Below are 22,251 nucleotides of genomic sequence, written 5' to 3'. Positions count from 1 at the left end.
CTGTGTCATAGGGTCATAGGCTGCTGTCAAATCAATATATACTACAGACGTCTTCATACCATCTCGAAAGCCTGCCTCGATGTAAGTTGTAAAACAAAGGACTTGATCTGTACAGCTCCTCCCTGTTCAGAAACCAGCTTGTTCATGTGGGATATGATCCATAATTTTGCTGTTGATTCAATTTAGAATTATTCTTTCCAGTATTTTATAGCAAGCACTGAGGAGAGCTATAGGGCGATAGTCTTCTGCCTTATTTGTTTCCTTTCCTGGCTTAGGAATTGCTATTATTTTTGTTTCCTTTAGCTCGTTAGGAATGCAATCAGTCTTCAGAATATCATTAAAGAATATTGCTAACCATAGTTTGGCATATGAACCAGTATTCAGTAGGAGTTCATTATGTATACACAAGAATCTCGTTTATCCGGATTAAGTGGGACCAAAACTGGTCCGGATTATCAAAAATCCAGATAATCTGAAAAAAAAACTTTAAAAAAAATACAGTACATGTTATATCATCTATTAACATAAGTTGTGCAGTAATACCTTTTTTCAGTTGTACGAATAATATAAGAACACTTCATACATTTACGACTCTGTTTTATGCACTAAAATAATGTGTGAGTTTCTTTTCTGTTTTACATTTGTATAGCCTTTGCACGCAGCACGATCACGAAGACGTTTTACTAACAACAGCTTTGCCGGTGTGGATTCAGTCAAGGATTCTAAATAGGCCATCAGTTTGTCCAGCTACATTGTTGCCTCTCCATCAGTCGTTGTTTCTTCTGATGGAGCGCCAGTTTCATTTTTGAGTTCACCATCAGTGAATTAATAGTGCGTTGCATTCAGAAGAGCATGGGTTCGAGTCCCACCCTAGCCGTAATGAGAATGTTTTTCCATGGTTCCCCATTCTCAATTCCAAGCGAACGCCGGGGCGGTACCTTTCATAGACCTTGGCCAAATTACCTACTTAACTGTCCTTGGCAGAAAAGACATTCAAGAGGAGTCAACGCAGGAAAAGAAATACTGTACAAGTAAAAATAATCTTTTGTTATTTTCGATCCAGATAAACCGGAGATCTGGATTAATGAGGGCCGGATAAACGAGGTTCTTGTGTACCATCAAACCCGCAGGCTTTCCCAGCTTTTATGCTTTTAAGTGCTGAACTAACCTCTTCTTGCGTAAATGGTTGTGAATATTCGGTATGTTTTTTTAAAAAAAGCCTGTTTAACCCGCAAGTTGTCGCTATATGAGATTTTCTCTCATATTATTTTTTATTGTGATATTACTTCACAGTGATGAAAGGGAGGTGACTGTTCCCTCATCTAGCTGAGTTTATAACTTTCGTGAGTAGAGCGATTCACATTTTAAGGGTAAGCACCCCCTCCCCTAGTCAGAACAAAGGTTCCTATGTGTCCGCGCGCGCTGCGTGAGAGATTCTCTCATCACGCAACTAATGACGTTGGTGTTATTTTGAAGTGGAGCGGGAAACTTACTCCTGTTTTACGCGTTAGTATTTCTATTATGAGCACTTCTTGTTTCTGAAAATGTTATTATATTCAGAAACCTTGCTTTGTACGTAAATATTACTAGATTTAATGCATGTGTGAGATTTTAATTTTTACTACTTCAGGACGGAAGTTATTTTTATGTACATTCAGTATGTTATATTAAGTAGTAATTTGTGTCTTTAAGAAACAGTTAATCATGTCCGGCTCCATGGCTAAATGGTTAGCGTGCTGGCCTTTGGTCACAGAAATCCTGGATTCGATCTATTTATCACTTTCCTCAGAAACAATAATGCAGCCAACCTAAACTCAATCCTAAATTTAATCAAAGGTACTTTTCCAAGACAATTACACTTTCTCCCGCACCCTTCAGCCCCACCTTAAGCCCTCTTCCTAAGCCATATTTCATTTCAATACAAGAACTTACTGATTTCCATGATTATAATTTTTACAACACCCCATTTATACTTTATTCTTTGTTAAAAACCTCTTATTATGTATATTCCTTGTATTATTAACTATTACCATAACATCTCATTTCACTTGTTATTCTTTAAAATAATATTGTCTTAGGATTTCGCCACAAATGATCTTTGCTCCAATACGGCTGATGATGACCCCTAGATGGGTCGAAACTAGTACCGTATAATTTTGTAAATTTGTGAATATATTGTATTGAAAAGGTGGAAACATTTAAGTTATTATTATTATTACTGGATTCGATTCCCGGCGCTGTCAGGAATTTTAACCTTAATTGGTTAATTTCCCTGACACGGAGGCCGAGTGTATGTGTCGTCTTCATCATCATTTCATCCTCATCTTGACGCGCAGGTCGCCTACGGGATTCAAATCAAAAGACCTGTATCTGGCGTTTCAAACTTGTCCTCGAACACTCCCGGCTCTAAAAGCTGTACGCCATCTCTCCCTCTCACACACACAGCTAATCATTTCATGTTTATCTAAAATATATAAGGTAGAACTTGCGTTTCATTTCAGTTGTAAATTTCAGTCTTACGCCCCACAAAACTGTGAATTAAGTCATATTTATTTTAATGTGAGAGTAAGTCTCATGCGCGACCACTCACGTTACATTTTGCCTAGCGACCACTCGCGTGTTAAGCTTTATATAAGGCAACGGATCATTACTCATGGTTCATCTGTGATTTCTTGAAGGTACTACAGTAATTTATGTAAGTTATACATGAATATTTTGATGATGCACTGAGCTCGATAGCTGCAGTCGCTTAAGTGCAGCCAGTGTCCAGTATTCGGGAGATAGTAGGTTCGAACCCCACTGTCGGCAGCCCTGAAAATGGTTTTCCGTGGTTTCCCATTTTCACACCAGGCAATTGCTGGGGCTGTACCTTAATTAAGGCCACGGCCGCTTCCTTCCCACTCCTAGCCCTCTCCTGTCCCATCGTCGCCATAAGACCTATCTGTGTCGGAGCGACGTAAAGCAACTAGCAAAAAAATTTGATGATGCAGAATTTGGTATATAGATACAATTTGGTTTGCTCCATTACTAAATTTAGGATGTAGATACAAGTTGAATTGCTTTGCTGCTACTACTGCTGAGTAGGTTTGTAGAGATTTATTGATTAAAAACCCTAGACAAGATATGTTTGATGTATTTGAAAGTCATTGACATTGTCAGGATTTTGTCATATTTTATGCCCCTGCTAAAAACACAATGTAAGCTTGACATATCTTTGCAGAATTTGTTACGTAGTTTTAAGTTTGTGATATTGAACACTGAGACTATAGGTCTTATTATGACATTTGGTTCATGTTTGATTTCAGATTACAGCAGATTGTACTGGCTGTTGTTGCCTGTGGAGACAGACTTGCTGAAACTCTAGTCATGATAAAGTCTGCTATAGTGTTCACCAAATCACCCCTCTTGGTTGTAGTCTTTGCAGATGATTTGTTGATCGCTAGTTTCAAAGAAAAGGTAATTGCTACAGTTGCTGTGTTGATAATTTGACTAATTGGAACTTTTCACTTTCATGGAACAGAATTATATTATAAAGTAGTGGTCTATCACAACAGCTGTGAACGAAGACTAAAAATAAAAATGAGGAGAAAGGAGGCATGAGAAAAGTAACAGAAAATACACTGAACTCAGGAAGACCATTACGTCCATTACACTTTCGTTGTGACTATACATATGGAATTTTTGAACCTTGACAGTTTATAGAATTTTGCAAGACTTGAATCTATCTTATATCAATGTCTTTGATTGCTACCGCTTTATGCTCACGTAGTTGAGCACAGGACTCGTAAGCTGTGCCATCTGTACAGGCTTAACGAGCCATCTATCGGACTAACATAGACAACTTTCACAGAGCTGGCATAGAAAGATCAGCCGCAGTAAATCTGAAATGTACTTATGAATCATACCCTGAATCTTAAAACAGTAAGGACCTAATCCTGGAATGTAGCTACAGTTGTACTATCATACTGCCTTATATGGTTCATGATATTATCATGTAGCATCATACCTTTAAATACGTTGTTTACTTGAGGTTGTGAAAAATATATCAAACCATTGTGGCAACACTAATTAAAATGTCCATTTACCATTTCCGCAGTGAAGAGTTGTGCTTGGTAGTGCATACACATTTAATTTAATAAACCTACACTGAATAATTCAGTGTAAGTTTCATAATAAAGGACTTTTTGAAATATAGATTATCCTGAGATAGATTTCTTTCTGTTTCTCACTTATTAGGACCTTCATGGAGCAACAACTAACATTCTGGCATTTTGGTGATAGCCATCTATAGGGCTAACATAGACAACTTTCATAGAGCCATCTACAGGCAAATGCAGGTAACTGCAATGACCTAAGCATCGTATTATTTGAATAAATAACTATTTGACTCAAATAAAGGATTTCATGAAATAAATAATACTTTTCATTTGCAGTCTTACTAATAAAAAGTCCTTATACAGTTGTTTAACACTTGTATATTTATACATTGAACAAACCCTGTATACATGTTGCATATTTTTCATACTAATAAACATGGTATACGCATTGTATTACTATACTGCACGTATACACTCGTTCGAAGCCGTAGGAATCTCATCCTGCAGTTCACTGACGTGTTTCTTCGTGTTCATGATGGTCGCTTTTGCTCGTTAGGCCTATCTGTATATAAATCTGAATGTTATCGGTTGAAATAGGTGAATATCCACTTATGTACAGAATTTCAAGCCGCATCTAATTCCATTGACAAAGATGTTAAAAAGTAATCGAGTGTGAAAATATTAAAGAAAGTTACGTCAAATAAAAAATTTCATTGCATGGAACTCCCATTTCATCTTCATTGTGTTTGTAATTTTTTGACTGCTGGTAAAGGAACATTTTGGCTCAACATAGATAAGTTTGATTTTAAATTTGAATGATAAAAAAAATCAGTATGTGTCTTTCCTTACAGTCATGTTCAGAAATTATGTGCAAGCACGAAAAAGTCAGTTGCTGGCCAACGTCTTTACTATTAACTTTACACGGGGGGGGGGGGGGGGTCAAAGTGAGGCAAATGGTCTTTGGATGCGGAAGTTATTGTTAAAACAAACCTCAATCTCGATTAGTTCTTAATTTATGACAGGAAGAACATCTCATTTGTTTACATTTTACGCGTCACACTGCTGGCTGGCTGATTTGCCAGTAGGGATCTCCCAAACAGTGCGCATTTAAATCTCCAGACAGTCGTATGCAGTGCAGCGTTCATTTTATCAGTAGTATAAATTGATCAAATAAAAATCAGTGATAAATGTACAATTCTTGAGGACCAGTGGATTGTGTTTGTGAAGTCCATGTAGTTTTTGAGTGCGTGCTTGTGTGTGGGGGTTCTTTGGTTCAAAGAACAAAGGCAGAAGGATGCACATTGGATCCTCAAATTAAGAAGAAACGTTCCATAGAAATAATTGTCACTGATAATTATTAACCTCTTTCCGCACTCATCTCTGTAGTGCTGTGACATCTTGAAGTTCACAAGATATAAAACCACCCCTAGGATCTTTCATTACCGGTAAGTCATTTCTGGCTGTTAATGACAATTCGAGCGTACTCCTTCGTAAATTGATATTTAATTTTAAAACTTCCATCATTTAAGAGAAATGGGTCACTCCGCCTCTTAAAGTGTTTTATTTTATGAACATTTCCAACCTCCATAACCTCAGAATGTTCTGTCTTCTACTGTATGTTAAAAATATTGTGGAGATCATCAACGTTATTTTCCATTCCTTCAATGTGTGTTCAGTGGATAAGTCGGATATTTCACCACGATTATATTACTGCAGACAGTAAATGCCACTAAAATAAAATCACTCATTTCTTTTTTGTGACTCGCTGCTATACAACGCTTATACAAGGGTCCTGGTCTGTATAAGTAATTCATTGAATAACTATAACAGATGCATGCACAGGAGGTGTGTACATGGTTTATTAGTAACAAATTGGACATAAACTGTGTATAAACCTGGTATAAAAGTTTATTAGTAAGACTGATGAATGACTATAACAGATGTATACACAAGAGGTTTATACATGGTTTATTAGAAACAAATTGCACATAAACGGTGTATAAACCTGGTATAAAAGTTTATTAGTAAGACTGATGAATAATTATAACAGATGTATACACAGGAGGCTTATACATGGTTTATTAGTAACAAATTGCACATAAACAGTGTATAAACCTTGTATAAAAGTTATACACTGTTTATTAGTAAGACTGTTGATGTGTAATATGTAGGCGTTAGTATTGCGGCTTTACCGAGCTCGATAGCTGCAGTCGCTTAAGTGCGGTCAGTATCCAGTATTCGGGAGATAGTAGGTTCGAACCCCACTGTCGGCAGCCCTGAAGATGGTTTTCCGTGGTTTCCCATTTTCACACCAGGCTGTACCTTAATTAAGGCCACGGCCACTTCCTTCCCACTCCTAGCCCTTTACTGTCCCATAGTCACCATAAGACCTATCTGTGTTGGTGCGATGTAAAGCAACTAGCAAGAAAAAAGAAAAGTATTGCGGCTTTTTCACAATGTTGCATTATATGTTCAATTTATATATATAGTATTTTTTTTAAATGGTTGATAGTGTTCATGAACGTTTTTCTATTGAGTAAGTGGCGTGTGGTTAGGGTCGCACAGCTGTGAGCTTGCATTCAGGAAATAGTGGGTTCGAACCCCACTATCGACAGCCCTGAAGATGGTTTTCTGTGCATTCTCATTTTCACATCAGGCAAATGCTGGGTCTGTCTGTACCTTAATTAAGGCCATGACCGCTTCCTTACCACTGCTAGCCCTCTCCTATACAGTCGTCGCCATAAGACCTGTCTGTGTCAGTGCGGCGTAAAGCAAATAATAATAATAATAATAATAATAATATTAAAAAAGAAATCTTTTATTTGATGTTGAACGCATAGACCTACACAATGAATGAATTAGTAATGTTTCACATTATAGCATTGAGAAGACAGTATTTTGTTATGAACAGCTGTAAGATCAGAGATATAGATGATAGAAATAATTCTTCAGACCCTCCAGGACTCTATATTATGTATTTCCCTGTGGATGGGGTGGTAGAATAACACCCAAAGTAGCCGCTGCCTGTTTTAAGAGGTGACTAAAAGGGGCCTCGTGGCTCTTAACTTGGGAACACCAGGCGAGTTGGCCGTGCGTGTAGAGGTGCGCGGCTGTGAGCTTGCATCCGGGAGATAGTAGGTTCGAATCCCACTATCGGCAGCCCTGAAGATGGTTTTCCGTGGTTTCCCATTTTCACACCAGGCAAATGCTGGGGCTGTACCTTAATTAAGGCCACAGCCGCTTCCTTCCAACTCCTAGCCTTTCCTATCCCATCGTCGCCATAAGACCTATCTGTGTCGGTGCGATGTAAAGCCCCTAGCAAAAAAAAACTTGGGAACATGGGTTGGTGACCACAGGGCCCTTAGCTGAGTCCTGGCATTGCTTCCACTTATTTGTGCCAGGCTCCTCACTTTCATCTATCCTGTCCGATCTCCCTTGGTCATTTTTTTTTTTTTTTTTTTTCCGACGCTGATGGTATTAGATATCGAGGCCTAGGGAGTCTTTCATTTTCACACACCCTTCTTGGCCCTTGTCATTTTTTCGCCAGTTCCTTCCTTTTTCAAAGTGTCGGGCCCCTTCCATTTTTTCTCCCTGATTAGTGTTATATAGAGGATGGTTGCCAAGTTTTACTTCCTTTTAAAACCACCTCTGTATTATGTAAGAGATGCTTTAAGCCAGGGCATGAACTGAACCAGTTTCAGTTTCAGCAGAACTTCAGCACCATCACAGTGACTAACATGCAGTAGTGATTGATTGATTTCACGGTTTACTGGGCATGAATGAGGATGCGCTTTTCTTCTTAGCTGCTGTTCACCTTCTTGTATATTGCTACCACCATTGGTTTATTTTCAACATACAGTAGATGTCCGATATAGCGAGTACGGCATATAATGAAAATCCTATTATAACAATAGTTTCTATCTGTCCCATCAAATCTTTTATATTAAACTGTGTATCATCCTTCAGTTACAGCACTGACGCATCCGTTATTGCAAGTGATTAAGCGGCATGATTTTTTCCGTTACCAATCTTTTTTTTTTTTTTTTTTTTTTGCTAGTTCCTTTACATCGCACCGACACAGATAGGTCTTATGGCGACGATGGCACAGGGAAGGGCTAGGAGTGGGAAGGAAGTGGCCGTGGTCTTAATTAAGGTACAGCCCCAGCATTTGCCTGGTGTGAAAATGGGAAACCACGGAAAACCATTTTCAGGGCTGCCGACAGTGGGGTTCGAACCTACTATCTCCCAAATACTGGATACTGGCCGTTCTTAAGCGGCTGCAGCTATCGAGCTCGGTACCAATATTTATACACTCAGCGGTTATATTGAATGCGATTGATCATCTTCGGTATTGTTTTCTCGCTATGTCCTCTAACAAGCTCTCTTGTCGATATTCAAAGGTGATACCCATTGACTGCTATTCTGTAAAGAAAAATAGAAATGAAAATGAACAAGTTTTCGTAATAAATGCATAAATAATGTGCCTGATAGCAGTTGTTAACTCGTTAAAAATAAAGGCTGAATAAACAACCGCCTACTTTTAATGCTAAATACTGCAATGAAGTAAGAATGGGATACACCTCAAGATATGGCAGAGCGCATCACTGATTTCACAGGTTAGTTTATATCTTCTCGTGTCTGGTTAAATTCCATGTAAGTTACGTTAGATGATGCTGTATGAATAAGAAAACAAATGTTTGCCACAAAATGTGATTTGATCATCTTCGGTACGATATAATTTTCTTGCTATGTGCACTTGCGAGCTCTCTCGTCTACATTGGAAGGCAATGTTGGAGTCTTTTATTAATTTATTATTGCTTTCTAGGATGACTTCTGCATCCTGAATCAGGATCCAATGTTAATTTTTCCCCATCACATCACATTTTCTCAAAAATCCTATATTACGTTTATTTCATCACATGCACTAATGCACTTCATACATTGTTAAGAAGTGTGTTGCTTTAATTTAGATTTCCATATTCTTTTATTAATTTATTTTATTAATTCAACGTCCTCCAGCCATCTCTTAGTCCTGTATTATCATACTCAGAGCGTAGAGCCGGCAACTATGTACAGCATAGCCGGCAACGCGCAGTTTTGACTGAGTGGCGTCATTCTCTCGTTGTGCTTCGTCTGTGACATTCTGAGTTGTGTTCGGCTTGCTAGTGAAAAGAGATTTTTGTCTTCATAAGCGTTCTATATATGAGTGACATACTGTGTTAATATTTTTATTGAACTTACGTCTATCAACATGCCATGACATGGCTGCAAGAACAATCCAGATACAATATGCTATGTATGTGGAAGTTTCGTGCCAATGAGATGGCGGCGCAGTATAACCGAGTTCGTGAGAAAGGCAAACTATGCCTACTTTGGCTTGAAACTTGGAGACCAAGACAAGCCGTGGGCACCACATAAGGCTTGTAGAACCTGTATAGAGCAGTTACGGCAATGGGTGAATGGTAAGTGAACTGTGTTGCCATTCGGTATTCCAATGGTGTGGCGAGAACCCCCAGAACACAGTAATCGCTGCTTCTTCTGTTCTATGAATGTGGAAGGATTTAACAGCAGCAACAAAGGTAACATTGTTTATCCAAGCAATATTCGATCTGCAGTTTTACCCGTTCCTCAGGCCCTTGATACACCAGTACCACAGCATCCAGAACATTTACAGGATTGTCCCTCTTCTGAATCTGATGCAGAAATGGTGGGCACTAACTGTGACTGTGATTTCACCCTGAATGTGTTGAAAAAGAACCGAGACTGTTCGAGCAAAGTGCATTAAATTACTTCGTTCGAGATCTTGGCCTTAGAAAGGAATCTGCTGTGACTTTGTGAACGGAACGTGTTGACACCAGGGACAGCGTACTATTGGTACAGTGTTATGTGTGGTGTGTGAATTGCAGAGATGTTGGGGACACCACAAACACCCAGCCCCCGGGCCATTGGAATTAACCAATGAAGGTTAAAATCCCCGACCCGGCCGGGAATCGAACCCAGGACCCTCTGAACCGAAGCCCGATATGCTGATCATTCAGCCAATGTCGAACTCCAGATGCACTGCTGGAAAGACTCAAAATGCAAATAAATGTCTCCATAGTATAATCTGGTCAAAGTGCCCAAAGGATGTATTTGTATCCAAGAAAAAAGTCGAACTAGCTGTGGCAGAAGCTGTTTCACAGTTCAATCAAGGGTGCTATCTGACAGAAGCAACAGGAACAGAGACCACTTCACTGACAGCAAATAAGAAGCGAATAAGCGAAGTTAGAGACGAGCGACAAAGGAAGCAAAAGGCAAAACGCTGTTTAGAATTTGAAAAAAGAAGAAGACATGCATCTAGATTGATGGCCATACACACTGAGGAAACTAGAAAAAGAAAAGAAGTAACAACATACAACCCAGGTGGATTTTAGAGCAAGGATCGGCAGTCGATTGTGTTGTGTAACATTGACTGTGTTTATTTTTACTTTGTGAAATTGAACATTTAATTTTTCATAGTAAATATTCTCCAAATTGGATGAAATTTTTAGAGATAACTCCTACTAACAGTCTTGCATATCATTTTGAAAAAAATATTAATTTTGAAACGAAATATTGATAAATATATGTTGTAATTAATTCCATAAAAAGACTCAAAATTTTGAAAATGAATTTAAAGGCCACCACAAATAATACCTAAGAAACCTTATGCAAAACTATTTGACTATATTATGAGATACAGTCTTCAATTTTTCAAGCATATTAAAGTAAATTTACTATAAAAAAGGATAATTTTCAAAACCCCTTAAAAGAACAAAAGAAATTCTCGAAAACTGTGTGATCAATTGAGTTGTAAATTTGTATTTATGTTTAATAATACTCACAAATGATATGTTTAAAATTTGTTACCAGTTGATAAATTAGGGAAAAAGTTTCATTTTTTACCAGACTATCCCCTTAAGTTAATACGCTACACATTCTGTACATTATTATTATTATTAATATTAGTATTTTTAACTCTCATTGTTTTTTGGCGAGGGTTCTTTTCATGAATTCATACTATTGTATTATCTTTACATTTTTGTAGGTACTACCTTTGGCACATTAGTAGAGATCATTACTATAAGAATTAATGTCTTGTTTGTTCCAGTTGAATGAATGGAAGACAGTTACAAACAATTCTTTCACTTATGAAGTACATCCAGTTACTTTCCCATTGCAAGGAAACACTGATGAATGGAGGCGATTGTTCAAGCCTTGTGCATCTCAGAGGCTCTTTCTGCCAGTAAGTAGTTAGTTTTCCACGTTTTCTATATCTTGCATGGTAGTTGTTATTTCTTACATATGTTGTACCCTAACTGTGTAATCCACTTTGTCGTGAGTAGTGGCCTACATGCTAACCACTAATAGCACGAATCCAAGTGCATGTCATAAACATTTCTGTAATTTATCCTGTGAAACTGATAAGGGGGGCTTCATGGGCAGCTGATGTGAATATTACATTTTAAATCATTCAGGAAAAGTAGTCATGATCTGTGTGAAAATTTGTGTAAAACAAAAGGTGTGTAAATGACTTCAAGGATTTCCTTATCATCTTATCAAGAGAAGGCCATGGACCAAGTGCTTCTCCTTCACTCTGTCTTGCCCCTTGCTCTTTGCCACCAGTCGTTCTCAGTGCCAGTCTATTTCAGGTCTTCACTTAAGGGGAGGTGTTAGCCTCTGTACTAACAATGTTAAATTGCCATACTTTGTGACCCATTTTTTCAGGAACTGTCAGCCCCATGCATATCAAATTTGGTATGCCCTTATGGTGATACCTTGTATGTACAGTAAGTTTGTTTCAGGTTCTTACTGAATAAGAAATTTTAAGGAATATTTTTCTGTAGTGGTATGCAATTTTTAGTACATTTTTCGCCAAAAATGTTTCCGTAACATCCATACAACAGCAAGATGGGAGTTAGGAGTAACTCAGCAGATTTATCATTAGTATGAAATGGAAATATGATCATTATATATTAACAAAAACTCATTTTTCTATGATGAGAAGTTTCTGAAAAAATGGGCCATTTATACAAACAAAAAAAATTAGTTTTCAGGAAAATGAACTTAAAGTTTCAACATATATCAGTGCATCCCTGCAGCATACTGTGGATTGTCGTCATCATCATCCTTATCCTCAGTCTTTCTAAATTGCCTCTTGTGCTTCCTAGCTTCCTTAATAAAGTCTTTGATAGCCTTATCAGCTCTTTAACTCTAAAACTATCAATTTCTTTAAGCGCTCTCTCAGTGTATTTACCGGGTTCAACATTTAAAATGTTTCAAAACACATATCCTTCCAAAATTACCATCATTAAAGGTCAGTACAACAACAGATACACCAATGCACAGAGTTTTCAAGCCAACAAACACATTCTTAGGGATTCGAGTCCACACAACATTGTTGAAAGACTCGTTGGGGTTTTGCATCTTGCCGTGTAAACATTTCTTCAGCAAATCCAATGATACAACAATATATACATCATGTGAATCATCTCCATACAAGTTCTAAAATGATAATAGTTTACGTCTATAAGCACTTCCAATGGATTTGGGAGTTGTATTTTAATATCATGATCAGGTGTTTGCTTTAACCTCACATTTTCAAGTGGACCTCAATTATAGGACAAGACAACTTTTATTTTCCCTCCAACACCTTTCCTCTTCTTGAAAATACCCTTTGGTTTTGTCATTTGAAGTAAACCCGAAACACACGATATGAAAAAGTAAGAACGTGAAACAACGATACCGCCAAAAAATTTGTCGCAGATAAACAAAGGAACAAAAGAATAGCGATGTCCGCATGTCTACTAGATAAATTACAGATTAGCCAATATGTATTGCACCAAAAATAAAATGTCCCTCAACTTGAAAGCATGAAGCATTTCAGAATTATACAAGATAACTGAGGAGCGAAAGAAAAAGGAGGCGTGTCACCTAATGCAGCATGCTTATTAAACGTCTTTTTAAACTACTAGGAGGGTTGTTAGACGTAAATTTTGCTTTGGACACATAAGTGAGGTTATAAGGGACACACAACACACAATTTTGTTTTTTGATTTTTTTTTTTCACCCAATTGGGCGGCTAACACCACCCTTTAAGTCCATTACTCCAGCTCTTCCTTGGACTGTTCCCACAGGGAACAAAATCCATCAGTTTCATGGACCGTGTATGTGTACCATGCCCACTCATGGTGTTTACTTCTCATCCAGCTTATAATGTTTGGAACTTTATATATTTGATCGATCTTGTATTGTACCATATTTGCACTGATACAATGCAACAGGCTGTCTTTTATAGCTTGAAGTGGAGCTGTCTCGACAGGCTGCATGATTCAAGCAGTTGGCTGAGGCTGTAGTAATTGCAATTCCCAAGATAACCTTTTTCTCTGTTTCACATGATGCTTGTTCCCACGTGTCTGAACTTGCAATCTCTTTTGAAGGATCAGCCTCTAGCTGATAGAATTTGGAGTTGTATCCGTGTATCTGCTTCTCTCTCTAACTTAGAAGAAGGTACTTGGTCTTTGCACCATTTCAAAAGCCATGAGATTATTAACACTAACCACAGGTGGAGAATAACCATAGAAAGGTTGCCAGAACAAGATCTTCAGTATGAACTAAGTAATCGAGAATTGCTGTTAGAGGAATGGACAGTTTGCATATGGTTTTGTAGATCTAGGAAAGTTGTATGACAAGAGTGAAGATGTTGTCCATCTATATTGATGAATTTATGGGCTTAAAGCTTGATTACTAGTGATTGATAGTTAGGCTGCCGGTGTCATCAGAGTTCTTTTACATGCCACCATCATACAACATGGAATATCGAAGAGACTTTTCCCCCCACCCTTCAAAAATCTGACTACTTCTGCTAGGTTTGAATCTGCTATCATGGGATCAAGAGAGACCGACACTCTACCACTGGTCTGCAGAGGGTTAAATTCAAGCAGAAGTTAATGAAAGAATTCATGAATTCATACTACAGTACAATCTCGATAATCCGGCGGTTGGTTAGTCCGGCACGTTTGGTAATCCGGTGCTCTCGGGAAACACATATCATATTGTCTTCCCTCCCTCCTCCCTTCACTATTTACTCATTCTGTATGCCGCTTTCTCACCATTAGCTCTTTCGCCATTGTTCTCAAGTTTACAACTTAGTGTATAAAGTAGTAGGTACTGTACATATGTATAGATACTGTATTTTGTAGTGTGTTAATCTAGTGTACTACCTGCAATGTTGACCAAAAGAAAGCATGTAACTTTAAGTTTGTGTCAGAAACAAGAGATAATAATTAAACTTGACAAAGGAGAAACCACGTCAAACCTAGCACGGACTTATGGCGTTGAACGATCTACAATCTACGACATCAAAGTCAACCTTGATAAAATCCTGGAGTATGTTAGGACTGCTGAGGGAGACTTGAAGGGAAGAAAGACAGTTAAAACAGGTGAGTGTCCTGAAATGGAAAATGCTTTATTCACTTGGTTTATGCAAGAGCGTGCCAGGCACACGCCATTATCGGGCGACATTCTTCGTGAAAGGGCAAAATATTTTTCCGAAAAAAAATAACGAAAAAGGACAATTTGGGGGCTAGCGATGGCTGGCTTGATAATTTTAAGAAAAGATTTGGGATTCATTTCTTAACTGTTATGGGAGAAAAATTGTCTAGTGATGTTTCGGCCGTTGACCCTTTTCAGAAGAAATTTGAATTAAAAATCCAAGAATTAGGTCTTCTGCCAGAGCAAGTTTACAACGCGGATGAAAATGGTTTATTCTGGAGGATGTTACCGCCTAAGACCGAAGAAAGTGCTCCAGGAAGAAAAATGTCAAAAGACAGATTGACATTCATGCCTTGTGCAAATTCCACTGGCACACACAAACTTCCGTTACTGGTTGTAGGAAAAGCCAAGCATCCGAGGGCATTTCAAAACGTATCTCACTTACCAGTCGCCTATAAAAACCAAACCAAAGGATGGGTTACCTGAGATGTTTTTACCGAATGGTTCAAGCAAGATTTTATACTGGCTGTAAGAAGATTTTCAAAAGACCAGAATTTACCTCCTAAAGCTTTGCTACTTCTGGATAGCGCTCCTGGACACCCTAAAGCGGAGGATCTACATTCCGAAGACATACAAATTCAAGTCGTCTACATGCCTTCGAACATGACACCACTCTTGCAGCCCATGGACCAAAATGTAATCCAGCAGATAAATGTTAATTACAAAAAATCGCTCCTTTCTGATATAATAAAACAAACTGATGGAGTAATACATTTTTTGAAAAAAACAAACATTAGAGATATCGTTTTCAATCTAGCTCACAGCTGGAACAAAGTTAAAATTGGCACTATCCAGTGTTCATGGAAAAAGTTTTGGCCAACACACCCTGCTTTCAATACTGAAAACGTGGTCGACCATTCTGAAGATGATAACTCTTCTTTACAATTGACTTCCCAATTTTTGCAAGAGTTTTCTGACAAATGTGAAGTGGATGTTACCCTGACAAACGAGGATATCACCGATTGGCTTCAAGGGACAAGCGAGGAAAATTTTCAGTCCCTGTCTGACGAAGAAATCGTCAACCAAATTCGACGAATCTAATGATGACGTGGAGGTTTTTACTCGGTGAACTGTGACCAACAGTGACGCATTGAATTCTCTCAATGTCTGCACTCAATGGGCAGAAGAAAATGGCATCGCAAGTGATGATGTCCTGGTGCTTAAACGGTTACAAAAGTGTGTTTTTGATAAAATGTATAAATCAAAGAAACAAAAAACAATCAATGATTGTTTTTCATAGCCAAAACCTGTGTAAGTATTATTTTTTCCAGAAATAGAAATGTAAGTTACTGTACAGTACTTATCTGTTTGTTTTTTTTTTTTCTCTCCCAATAATCTATAATTTTTCGATAATCCGGCGTTTGCCCGGTTCCATATATGTCCAATTATCAAGATTGTACTGTACTGTATTGTATTTACATTTCTGTATGTACTGTAACTGTACACAAGTACGATCTCCTGATTTTAGATTAGAAAATGTTTATAGATATCTCCCGATTTTAGGTTAGAAAATTTTTGTAATATAAAGTAATGAGTATCATGTGAGCTTGTTAAATTAAGATGTAAGATGTAAGAACATAGTATTATAAGAATTTGTAGTTAGGGAATATTGAACATGTATATCCTTACATGTGTATAACTTTTAATTTGGGTAAGAGTGTGTACACATGGCCTAGCAGTGAAGATTGTGCAACATGGAAAACAATGACTGTATTTAAAGGTAGTACTGTACTGAGTAAGTGGAATAAACTTTGTAAAATTATATGTAATCTTAATTCAATACGGAGCCAATTATGAAATTCATAAGACAGTTGAAGTCTGTTGAAAGTTTTGCAACATGTGCTTCGGGAACCCAGCGAACGGCTGGGAGATATATGCTGAAGATTGTTATTCATCAGTGTGGATGAACACTAGAGATCGCTAACTTTAGTGTAGGCCACTTGGTAACCGATCTGAAAGCTCCGATTTTGAATGAGGTTGCGTTGACTGAGAGAAGCTTGAAGATGTTTCAGTTAGAGCGTTGCTACTAATGGACTTTTGGCAATGATACAGCCATGTGTAACAAGCCTATATATACATGTGTGCGTGTGCGATGAGTTCATTATCCATTACAGAGTTAGTGGTGTACTATTATGGAGCAAACTACGAAGGCATTACGGAGTCATTACAAGTATATTTACGAAGTTATTACAAGTTCATTCCCGGTGTGCATTCTGTGGAAGAATCTACATAATGTTCATTTGTCAGTCATACTCTGGATTATTCCTCTCCAAGAAAATGCACAGTGTGTGTGTGGTGGTATATATGTGTAATCTGGAGCTGATGTGTTGTGCATAGAACTGATTATTGCTAGATGAAATCGTAGGCTAAACGTTCAGTGCTTGGTCATTCTTTGATTGATTCAACATGGCATTCATCGTTCATCTATTCCACCGTAGCCCTTTTACATTGTGAAATTGTATGGTTTGATTAACAGAGTCGAGTGAAGTGACTGGGATTGTTTTTTCTCATACAGTTATATTGATTCCACGGTGATGATGCTATTTTGTTCATATAAATGAGGTTAAGAATGGGCAGTCATTTTATCCATATGAAATCATCATTCCGAAGCGTGGCCTTCAGAACTATGTACATTTGCAGTTTGTAGATTGTAGATGTTGTTTGTGGATGTTTATTTTTGTAAGTGGAAAAATGAGTTAGTCTCATCACATTGTGATTATTGTTGGTGTTTTGTTTCGGGAGTAAATTCACATTGTGAAACTTATGGTAAATATTTTATTGGTGGAGTAAGGAAAAACCCGGCATTCTACCCAAAGAGTTAAATAGTAGCAGGTAAGGTAATGAAGCAAGTCTGGGGCCTTGTCAGCTTGATGACTGTCGCCTTGGGAGAATGAGTTCATACATGCTCTACAGAGTCAATAATTTCTGTAAATCTTTTGCAGGTGGTGTCCAATTTCGTCATTTATATTTTATTCAAGTTATGAGCTATCCGTTTCGTTTTTCAGTTTCACCAAAAAGTTACAATTAGTACCCAACATGGGGCTTGAACCCACAACCCTGAGATTCTCATGCTCTACCGACTAAGTTAGACATGGGGCCATTTCGAATAGTGTGTCCCATGGCTGGCGAATGAAGCATGTTTGAAGACATTCCATTTTCTTGAGAACTACCTACTGGATTTTAGAAATAATTAGGCTACATATCTGAATTTACAATGTACATGACTGTGAAAACAGTGATGTTCTGTTTTCTTGCACAGCAAGTTAAACCGGGTGAATTGACCGACGACTCCATTTGAATAAAATACGAACATTTGAAAATTGTTTTTTTGACTTTCAGTCAACATAAATTTAGAAAAATCATGCTAAAATTGACATTTCTAAACCCTGTTTTGTTGTATGTGATATGTACTTTGTAATGCTATCCCTAGATACAGTATGAGTGCATGTGTCAGTTGCTTGGTAATGAAATGAAATGGCATATGTGCCAGGAGTGTCCGAGGACATGTTCGGCTCACCAGGTACAGGTCTTTCGATTTGACTCCCTTTAGGCGACCTGCGCATCATGATGAGGATGAAATTATGATGAAGACGACGCATACACCCAGCCCTCATACCAGAGAAATTAATCAATGAGGGTTAAAATTCCTGACCCTGGCGGAAATCAAACCCCTGTGACCAAAGGCCAGCACGCTAACCATGTAGCCTTGGAGCCAGACAGTTGTTTGGTGACAGCAGTGTAATCAAAATTACTGAAGTTGAATAGTCCTTGAACATCAAGATAACCATTCTCTGTGGACACAGTGCACAGGAGAAATGTGTAGAGTTTTGTGAACTGCTGAGTAATGGTGTTTTACCCTCTTGTACTGTATCAAGGTGAGTATAAACTTTAAATCAGGAATGATAGTCTGTTGTTGACCATCCTCACAGTGGACATTTTGTATCAGCTCACAAAGATGTGATTAAACAGTACTGAATGGAAGACACACTGGATTATGTTGGAATTAGCCTGGGATGTGGGTGTATTTCTAGTTAGTCAGTGCACTGAATTATACACCAGGACTTAAGTGTGCTTGAAGACTGCTGTGAAGGGTGTCACATCACTTAACTGGGGGAGATAAGTGATCTCATTATGAGTCATACCATTACAATCTGCAGAGATTTCACCATGAAGGGAATGGCATGCTGAATTATATCATTGCAGTCGATGAAATATAAACACGAGCATACAAATCTGAACTTAAGTGACTCTCCAAGGAATGATAGATCACCAGAGCGGTACAAAGTTTAACAAAGTCCCTCCTCCATAAAACTGATTATCATCTTGGCGTACAACAGTAATACACTGTAACTGCACAGTACTACACATCTTGTTTGCAGTACAAAAGAAAGGTCCAGAACTGTTGGGTAATGTAATCTATATACGGTATATAAAATAACATGTCCTGATCGACCGAGGAAATAGGTATTTGGAATCTCTTTTCAAAATAAACTTTTTTTTTTTCCAAACTTGAGAGAGGACTGTTTCTCATATGTACCATTCTATGCCACATGTTCCTAAGTTAGCTCTGCCAGTAACCTGGACATCTTAGCCCCAAAAGGCAATACCACAAACATGGTTTACTGGAGTAGATGAAACTCAGTTTTTCGGTGAGTTTTTATACTTTAGGGGTTTTCAGATAATGTCTTAGTGCAGTACCGAGGAATGATTACTTTTATCACATTACGAAATCCACACAAGCGAAGCCATGGGTAACAGCTAGTAGTCTCATATGACAATATTAAACCTCTCACAGCAGACACATTTAGAGTTGTTTACAGGACTAGAAGTAGGACTTTCTCCTTATTCCTTTATAACCATCTGATATCGATCTCGTTCATAGAATGAAGGAACTATTGCTTAGGAAATACTTTGCCGACACATAAGGTTTTGTAACTACAGTTTACTGTGACGTAATACACGTTAAAAAGATCTTATGCAGCTGGTGCTATTCTCTGTCCTTCAGATCGATAGCAGTGAACTGTTGACAAGTTTGGAGACTCCTTTAAAGGATGATAAACAGGTTATGCCTGAATAAAACAGTTATAATAACAACAATAATTATATGGTCCCAGCTAACTACGTTCTAAAGTGGTGCCTTCCAGATAGCCTGCCTGCCAGTTTGATTATTTTAATAAATAATGCTACTTGCTTTACGTCCCACTAACTACGTTTACGGTTTTCGGAGATGCCGAGGTGTCGTAATTGTGTCCTGCAGGAGTTCTTTTACGTGCTAGTAAATCTACCGACACGAGGCTGACATATTTGAGCACCTTCAAATACCACCAGACTGATCCAGGATCGAACCTACCAAGTTGGGGTCAGAAGGCCAGCGCCTCAACCGTCTGAGCCACTCAGCCCGGCATTCTGATTTTACTGCTCTCTAGCAATGAAAAGTGGAAAACTGATGGACATTTCCTATGGTTGAGTTTGTTTAATTTTATCAGGTGATACAAAGTGTGTCACCAGGATCTTTAACATACCAACAATAACATGGAATACCAGGATTTTTGACCGCCCTTCAAAAAATTAACTACCTCATCCGAATCGAACCCGTGAATTTGGTATCATGATTCTGACACTTTACAACTGATCCACTGAGGTTTCAAATATCATCTTCCCAAAGATTTCTTCACATATCTGGTGGCAACACTCTGAAGTGTGTATCATACACTTTCAAATATATAGATGTAGGCCTACTGTATATTATATTTCCAGTGTTAGCACATTTTCAAGACAGAGAAAATAATTGCCTTGGCTATTGAATCATCCTCTTGATGTATTAATTTATTTGATAATGGTCAAAGTGCTGGATTGCAATGTAGGGTTCAGATCCTTTATTAGCTTTATCTTAAAGATTTTTTTTTTAATTTTTTAACTTTTAAAGAATTTGTAGAGATATTTTCAATAACCATAAATTATATACAGATTAACTGAGTTGGATTTATTCCTAGTACTAAAGTCACAGCATATCTTAACAGGGATCCACTCAAACATGATTTGTGTTAATATATTATGTGTTAGCAGCTCATTTTTGAATGTGTATTTGAAATTTATTTGCTAAATGTCATTCAGGTATCAAAATCAGTTTTAAATATTTTTATCTCCTTGTATTATATATTCATCAGTGAAAAAGGCTGGAATAATGTTTTGTTGTTTGATGTTGTAGATTTGAGTAACCTGTGTGTTCCTTTTTCCCTGGTTTCATGCTAGCACCAACTCCAGTACAGGACTGAACTGTCAAAGGGTGCGTCACTTGCATGCCTTTTGTTGCCCTCGGCTGCAGTATGCTTATTCAGCTCTAGGATAGAATGATTTAACCTAAAGTTTGTTTTTAATTCTTCTTGCTGAAAAGTTGTAGACAGTACTCAGTTAATTTTTGGAAACACAGTGATTTGCGATTGATTTTTTTTTTCCAAGTTCTCACTGATACCCATTCCATATAGTATTTAACATATAACCGTATACAATTCAATTTTATTCCAGCTGCTAGTACTACAACTCTTGTTTGATAATGTATTGTAAATGGAAGAATGGAACAAAGGAAAAACTACTTGGCTAGGTACGGAAGGAAAGTAATGCATGTTGGAGATAGATGTATAAGGTAGCATTAGAATGAGCATGCTCCATGGGTTGTTCAGAACAATATGTCATTATTTGCTGTGATCTATGCGGATTTTGATCTTCTCTTTGTGTGTGTCCTTTTCTTAAGCCACAGTAATCAAAGAGAGAAAATGTGTTAAAGTGTAAGTTGATGCCATCCAATAACCATAAAATATGATCGATGATAGAAACTTATTGCAAAATTCCTCATTTTCATTCATTAATTAAATGTATATTGTGTGTCATCATTTTAGGGTATCGAAAGTGGTGCATAAGCCAGAGAGCTTGCCTGGAACTGTTTACTTAAACTTTTGACTTGTGGGATATGTGCTATAGTACTTAATTTTATTTATATTTCTTTCATCACAACGTGTGGTTACTGGATGCAATTTTCCATGTACCCTGTATGAATCTGTATGGTTTATGTACCTACATTAATATTCTTTTTAAATCCAGATCTCACTTTCCACTAATTGACAAACCTTTATTAGAAGTAGTTTGTTTATCATTGCTACTAGATCATGTGGCTCTCTCATGTATTACTTACCCTGTGTTAGATAGAGGAAGGATTCTGTAGAATGATAATGATAGGAATGAGCATTGTATGCACAAAACTACACTGTATAACAAAAAAAACGATGCACCAGGAAGGTATTGTCTGATGGCGATAAAAATCGGTGGATGTGAGGAACAGACATAGGAAAACAAACTTTCAAAAGTGCAGAACAATCAAATGATTTATTGCAGAGTTAGAGCGTTACAGTGTGAGGCCGTCAATAAGATGTTGGTCCACCCCTGGCCTGGATGCAAGCTGTCACTCGACGTGGCATAGACTGATAAAGGTCCTGGATGGTGTCCTGCGGAATTTCGTGCCAAATGGTCTCCAACTGTTGGGCTAAATCGGCGGCATTCCGGGATGTTTGCAATCGCCTTCCCATGA

General features: G+C 37.8%; 1 protein-coding gene across 1 annotated transcript in view; it reads left to right on the top strand.

The window, feature by feature from the left end:
* Nucleotides 1-22,251, top strand: part of shams (glucoside xylosyltransferase 1 shams) — an 82,662-nt gene that overhangs the window by 14,885 nt on the left and 45,526 nt on the right. Inside the window, exons 2-3 of the mRNA XM_067153371.2 lie at nt 3,306-3,456; nt 11,227-11,361. Coding sequence (XP_067009472.1) covers nt 3,306-3,456; nt 11,227-11,361 — 286 coding nt within the window. The remainder of the gene's footprint in view (nt 1-3,305; nt 3,457-11,226; nt 11,362-22,251) is intronic.

Source organism: Anabrus simplex, chromosome 1 (assembly GCF_040414725.1).
Source record: "Anabrus simplex isolate iqAnaSimp1 chromosome 1, ASM4041472v1, whole genome shotgun sequence".
Lineage (NCBI taxonomy): Eukaryota > Metazoa > Arthropoda > Insecta > Orthoptera > Tettigoniidae > Anabrus > Anabrus simplex.
Note: the sequence above shows the minus strand (reverse complement) of the source record. Positions and strands in the feature narration are given on the sequence as shown.